At 41.9% G+C, this 7,393-nt stretch overlaps 1 protein-coding gene across 1 annotated transcript in view; it reads right to left on the reverse strand.

Moving 5' to 3' along the window:
* Positions 1-5,888: 5,888 nt before the first annotated feature.
* The window catches only part of sco1 (synthesis of cytochrome C oxidase 1), a 7,597-nt gene continuing 6,092 nt past the window's right edge, over positions 5,889-7,393 (reverse strand). The window contains 1 exon segment of the mRNA XM_016519607.1: positions 5,889-6,316. Coding sequence (XP_016375093.1) covers positions 6,182-6,316 — 135 coding nt within the window. The 3' untranslated portion in view covers positions 5,889-6,181.

Here is a 7,393-nt window from a genome sequence, read left to right on the forward strand (position 1 = left end):
AGACAATGGTAGCTTTAGCAACATTAGCCTTACAGAGAGCCAAGAAGCTCTTTTGTAAAACAAAATATGACGCGTGGTGCTTACTTTTTCTGGACGTTTGTGCACGAAGCGCTGGTATCGATCCCTCTTTCAGAAGCAACCTTTGCACAACTCCAGCGCTGAACTGACCCTCATTTGTGAGGCATTCTGGCATAAAATGATTAGCACAAACATATAGGACTTTTCCATTTTTTTCTGGGACATTACCTTTGAAAATGCAATTTAACCACTGTGTCCTCAGCGGTCTATGGAGACTCCTATGTTCGTTGGTGCATCCTGAAACACAACTCTTGTAATGGCTCTTTGGCGCTGACGTTGTGTCTCCAGCAGCTACAGCAAGAAAACAGTAATGGCGGACTGCTGCTTCTCACTCAGGGCTGTGTCTATGCTAATAGGGCCGTTTGTGACATCACAAAACCCCGGAAAACAACGCTGTAGTCCAAACGAGCCGTTCGTTGCATTTCTTGAAAAGGAATTTTTTAAAAAACGATCAAATGCGCATTATTATTCTTTAGTTTGGGTTAAACAAATTAATTTTGCTTGGTTGGAACAGCAGCTACACTAATTATGTCTCTATTTGTTTCTCTGTTTCTGCTGGGATTGGCATCCCGTGGTAACTAGGATTTACACAAGCTTCAGTCTGGATCCAGAACACCTGAGAAGAGATGATGCCAACCCCTCAGAGGACCTCAGATGATGCAGATGAGGATGCGAGCTAGAAGTCTTCTGTACCTTAAGTCTGCGCCAGGCCTCGGCCTTGACTTTCCATTCACCAAAGATCCTAGGATCTCAGCTGATGTCTCTCTTAGCTCTTTTTCACTTTCCCCTGGGAGGAAACTCCCAGTCACCATCGAGTCAGGACATCTTTGGAACTCATCACTCTTCAAACCCTGAAGAACGTGATCGCAAGTCCAAAACCTTGAAACCATCAAGACTTTCATCTGAGACTGCATCCGGACACTCGTTCAACGACCAAGGCAATGCAAGTATCGTACATTCCATCCTGAGAGGCGTGAATCTTCTCAGACTTTAAAGGGCTCATGCACAGTTCCGCCCAGGTCTTCTGTTAAGCCTTCTGCCAGGTCTTCTTCTGCTAAATCTTCTGATTGCGGCCCATGTGGAGAGCCTGAGCCAGTGCAGGCGTGCCCGGTGGGCTCCAACACATAGCCCTTTAGTATGCGGTTCTGTTAAGATACGGAGAAGATGAGGATGCGAGCTAGAAGTCTTCTGTAAAATTACACGAGTTTCTGATTCTGCCTGGCAAATGAATGTCCCTTTACGATTTTGATCCTTGCTACATGCTCTAATGCATTAATACTGTATGAAAGTATTTTCTGTGGCCACGAAAATATCCTTTCCTAGAGTTGATCTGAACTTACACTGAATGTTCGCTGGACGAACAGATTAGTTGAGGGCAATTTAATTCTGCTACAGTTACTACTGGCAGCTGATATAAATAATTGTAATTAATCATAATTATTTATATACATTTCCCTTTTGAGCTGATTTGCTACAGCTATAAATGCAGACGTTCCATTGGTTGATTCTGCTCTTGGAAAAGTCCAAGAAGGCAGTCCCATCTCTTTTCACCATCCACTGCCAGTGAGCCGGACAGTAATTTTCCATCCAGATGACCCTCCTCCACCACTTCTACCTTTAGATGGCTGCAGGCTTGAACCCAACAGCTGCCAGTTTGTATGCAATCACCAACAGCAACTACATCTGCAGTCACTGGAGACTACGTTGGACATGGCCAGGAGAATAGAGCCTGCCACAAGGGAACAGAGTGACTCTGTGGAGTGGTACAGAGTTAGAAAGCCACGGATCACCTCTTCACACTTCAGGGAGGTGTGCCATGTTCGCGGCCAGAGCTCCTAAGAACACCTTGCTGAACAAATTCGGAGAGGAACAGTACAAACAGCAGCACTGAAAAGGGGGCCTAGCACTGGAGCCTGTAGCCATTCAGGAGTATTGTAGAACAAAAAAGCATTCATTTCTGGCCTTGTGGGTTTATCATCCACCCAGATGCCCCCTTGTTAGTGTCGTCACCTGATAGTGTGGTGTGTTTTACCCAACCGAAAGGCCGCCTTTTGGCCTGCTTGAAATAAAAATGCCCAAATGCAAAAAGCTATGTTGATTGCAGCTATTTAAAATTGCACAGAGGCACCATGCAAGTAAAATCACAGCACAGCTACTACTGGTGTAACGGAGGCCAGCGAGTAGGTGCTGTGCAGGTAAACCTCACTCCCCTGATCTCAAGAGACGCACTAGCGGCTTTAGCCTCCTTGTTAGTGCGTCTGCCTCCCATGCCGGAGACCCGGGTTCAAGACCCACTCGGAACAAGAACGAGGTGTGGCGGTGAGAACCCGGGAGAGAGGGGTTACACTGGCAGGTCTAAAGCCAGCTCTTGATTACAGGAATAGAGTGGCGTTGCTTTTGCAGAGGATGTCATGGTAATTCAGAGAATATGTAGAGACAATGAAGTAGCCAGAATCATTAGAGAGAAAGGAGATTACTATGTGTGTGTGTGAGCATCACACATATAATTGTACATTACAACATTGTACATTAGTCATTTCAGTCACATGTAGTCAATTTTGAATAATCAAACTATGAACAATGTAAATACTTTAAATATTTAACATTTTGATAAATGATATTACAAAGTTTTGACATGTTACATTCTCGTTTAAGGGGGCAGGGTAGTTTTTTTAATACACATAGATCCATTATAAGGTATACCTCGGCTCATAATATAATATGCACCGGATGCCGTGCGCGCGCCCAAAGACAGTTGGACATAGTGGTGTATTAGAGGTAAAAAATGATATAAATACTGTTCGGTTTCTCGCACAAACCGATCGTTTCGTGTCTTAGGACATCAATGTGTCGTCACGAGCCGCAGGGTTTAATTTGGATTTGTCTGTGCATGTTTTTTTTACTCATAGATTTTGTTACCATTGCCATGCATTATACGACTGATAGACTGCAACGGCTGGAGTTAAAAATCTTCGTTTGTGTTCTACTGAAGAAACAAAGTCACCTACATCTTGGATGCCCTGGGGGTAAGCAGATAAACATCACATTTTCATTTTTGGGTGAACTATCCCTTTAAGAAGACTGCAACTATTTTCAAGAAACTATAACACTAATAGCCTTTTACAGGCACACTTAGTTCAATAGCCTATTGAAATGTCTCAATTTTTGTCATCCTAATCTTGGCCTATGTGACACTAGAAATTTCAGTTAGTTTTAATTTACAGTACAGTGCAAATGAATGCATAAATCAATTTAATTTATGTTTTAATCAAATGAAAGTTAAACTCTTAATTATTTTGGCAAACAAAGGGTTTACTATGGAATATGGGTTTACTAAAATATGGAAGAAACAGCTTATTGTGTGATTCTTTTAAACAAACGTTGTAATAATTGTTGTAGTAATATTATGTATATCATACTGCACCACAGTAATATATTTCTGATCATTTCTTTAAGCTAAACCGAACTTGTACTTTGAGGGGTTGCCATGAGGAACTTTTAAGTTTCTGTAGCCTATGTAAAATGATAGTTTTACTCCAATGAAACCGTCAAATGCTCATGAAGTGACTCTCAGAGGGAGTCAGAGCAGTTCTGGAGATGTTGTTCGTGTATTTATGTCCTCATGTAGTGAGACGACAGAAGCTGAAATCAGCGCGAGCATCGCACACTTTGTGTAGAAAACAAAACCGCGCGTCTGTGCCATTTACATACACAGAGACACGCAGAACATGCAGGATTTATATTTAAATAGTACTTTTGCGGCTTAATATTTACAGATACTAGTCCATATCGCGACTCTATTTAAGTGTACTGACCTACTTTTTATTAGTTCTTCCAAACTTTGACAAATTCCGTGACATTACCCATCATACAGTAAATTCCATTTATATGACTGGATATATATTTCATATATAATATTGAAGTGTTTTGCAACTTCAGTGTAACGTTAATGGATTGTGATTTATTACAACTTAAGCAATGTCTGCTGCTGCCTTACCTTTGAGAGACAACTGACGCGTGATCACTGAAGCAGCTGCCGTTAGAAAGCGCTTTCGGAGCGAGAGTGAATTCAAATCAGATGGGCGGTTCACCGGTTCTTTTACGCTATAACGTAATGACGTCATTTGCGATGACGTAATGACTAACGTCCCGGGCCGGGATGAAAATACATTCAACATATTCAAATATATAAAGTCAGTAGTCATTGCTTAGTCAGTTAAAACATCAACACGATCTGACAAGTTTCTTAAAATTAAGTTTTGCAACTAAGCACCCAAATACAGGTACAAGCAGTGCAAACGAGGATGTTTTATAAGTATTGAAGATAAAGTGATTAAATTACTTTTATCAGCGCAGAAGCTTGATCCACATACTTTGCATAATCCATTACGATTTATTTGTTATTAAATAAACTTACGTTTCGCCAGATTGTTCCCCTCATTCAAGTCCTCGGTTTACTCGCGCTCACAGCATTAGTACAGAGTCAGTTGTCCAAAAGAACTAGTTCGGTTCAGACTGGTGTCACAGGTCATGTACTGTTCAGCAGCTTCACACTGAATCACGCATGCGCAGTATTATCCGCTCATCGGTTCTCAAATCGGACGCGTCCGAAAGGAACAGTTCTCGGTTCAGTGTACCGGTGAGCCGAAAACCGCTGCAACCGGTTCTTCACTCGAGAACGAGAACCGCTCTGTTAAAACCGACTATGTGGTCTGTTCGCTTACATTAGTTACACTAGAGAGCCCATGGGGGTGAACTTCCTTGGTTCTATGGTAAAGCAGCTGGCGCTCAGACATCATCAACCACTGCTTGAAGCAATTTATGTATAAATCAGTATAAATGCATAATAGTAATTAATAATGTGACACTAATGTGGGCATAGAGCACTAATGACTTGTTTAAGACTTTAAGTTAAGGACTTGCAACTTGTACATGTACAGCATTGCTAACTCATTTGATCAATGCTTCAACAATTCACCACCTTGGACTTATAAGGTTCTATCAGCATTTTGAGTGTCACGAATCCGGTCCGTGGACGTCCATCCGATCGCCACCAGAGGTCACTCGTCCATCATATTGACTCTCTCACTACACTGACTGTTGCACGTCAACAGGTACTACATTTCCCATGCACCATTTCACTAATCACACGCTCACCTGAGACCAATCACACACACTACATAACACCCACTCAGTTCCTGCTCCGATCGCCGAGTATTGTTTAGCGTGTATCACTGCTATAGCTGATAGCTACCGTACGGAGCCTGCTTTAAGTTTCCTAGTCTTAGCTTAGTCTTTGAGTTCTGACCTTTGCCTTGTACCTGGATTATTCCTCTAGTCTCGCCCTGTTGGATTACGTTCATTCAGGGCTCATTCGCCCTGTAACACAGTGGTTTTGAGATAATGAGCTTCAAAGTTTTTGTATTCCATATAGCAAAAATGAAATGGGGAACAAGTTTGTTTCACACATGAAAATGACAGAGGCCCTAATGTATTCTAAATGTACAATATCAAAATCCTCTCAAATTTGTAAATGGGAATTTTTGGAACAGGTCAAATGCTGGTAGAACCTTCTAAGCTGTTTGTCCTTTATTGATTGTGATTGATGGAAGACTTATTGACTACAGTCACACTTCAGCCTATTGTTGAGTAACATAGTGGTGAAACATGCTTTTTGTGTGGTAAAAAGATGCAGTGAAAGTCAATCATCTGTCAGATGCAAACATTTTGCCTACAAATTGGTCATTTGAAAGTCTTCACCCTGGTAATAAACGTCATTAATAAAATGTATATATATTATGAATTGATTTAATGATATAATTTGTGATGCAACATGTAATACACAATTCATCAATGCAATGCATTACAAAATATCAATCAAAACATACTTTATTGAAGTTGAATCATTTGAATTTCATTACTGTTTATGGAAATGAATAAAGATCAACAAAGGTTACCGTGTTGGGTTGCAGCAAAATGGGGAATGCTTCAAAAGTCTGATTTCTTAAATCGAGAGTTGCACCTCATATAAATAAACCCCATTTCACAGAGCAATGACAATGTTGTGAGACACTCAGTCGTTGTTGAAGCAGTGCCCTTTGACTTATTTTCCATGTTTGTACTTCCTCATGTGGGATGCAATGGATGATGAGATCTCAGCGGATTTCTTGTTCTGTCCAAAATACTCAAGAAACTGGCCATCAGGTCCCACCAGGTACATTATGATGGTGTGATCAACCTGCAATTACAGGAAAATTTGATATATGCATGCTGAGTACAGGCTTGTGAGATTATTAGGAATTAATTAAAGGTGTAGTTCACCCAAAAATGAAAATTCTGTCATCATTACTCACCCTCAAGTGATGAATGTTGGGAACCAAACAGCTGATAGTCGCCATTGACTTCCACAGTGTTTTTTTTCCATACTGTGGAAGTCAATGGCTACTATTCAGCTGTTTGGTTACAAACATTCTTCAAAATATCTTCTTTTGGGTGAGTAAATGATGACAGAATTTTTATTTTGGGCGAACTATCCCTTTAATTTTAGGCAAGAAAATGTCTCAGGTTACGTATGTAACCATGGTTCCCTGAGAAGGGAACGAGACACTGCGTCCTCTAGAGGTCACTATGGGGAACGCCTTCAGCGTGATCGGTGTCTGAAGCATACATCTAAAAACGACAATAACATTGCCCGGCGACAGCCTATGACGTCAATACCCTGCGCGATCACAGTATAAAAGGGAGCCGGGATAACACGTCATCCGCTTCTTCGTCTGAAGCTTGCGTCCACAGGATGGCAAGGAAACTAGAGGACACAGTGTCTCGTTACCTTCTCAGGGAACCATGGTTACATACGTAACCTGAGACGTTCCCTTTCAAGGGAACTTTGAACTGCGTCCTCTAGAAGTTGCTATGGGGAACGGTATACCCACGCCACCATGCTGAGGGGATTGCATGCCAGAAAACCACGGCGAGCACAAAGTACCAACTCTACCATGTCCTTTGGGGCAACTCCCATGGCTGTCTTGATGGCTGTCAGCGACATTATCAAAGGGACAAAGGGCCTGAGCTGCATACCCTAAAAGAACTTACCCGTTAAGGGCTGGGCTAGGAAGCCCAAGCCTAAGGCAGAGCTCAAGGCTTGGAATCAGTAGAAAGAGATTCCTTTAAGGGGATACGGCCAGGTATCTAAAAAATCACACCAGACCCTGGCCTGTCACCCAGAGGGGGCTACCACCGGTTCTGAATAAACCTGCTCAAAGAACTGACTCGACAGATCTTAGGTAGCAACACCCTGCTCAGAAATGTATCAACA

Source organism: Sinocyclocheilus rhinocerous, unplaced genomic scaffold (assembly GCF_001515625.1).
Source record: "Sinocyclocheilus rhinocerous isolate Xijiao unplaced genomic scaffold, SAMN03320098_v1.1 scaffold1140, whole genome shotgun sequence".
NCBI lineage: Eukaryota > Metazoa > Chordata > Actinopteri > Cypriniformes > Cyprinidae > Sinocyclocheilus > Sinocyclocheilus rhinocerous.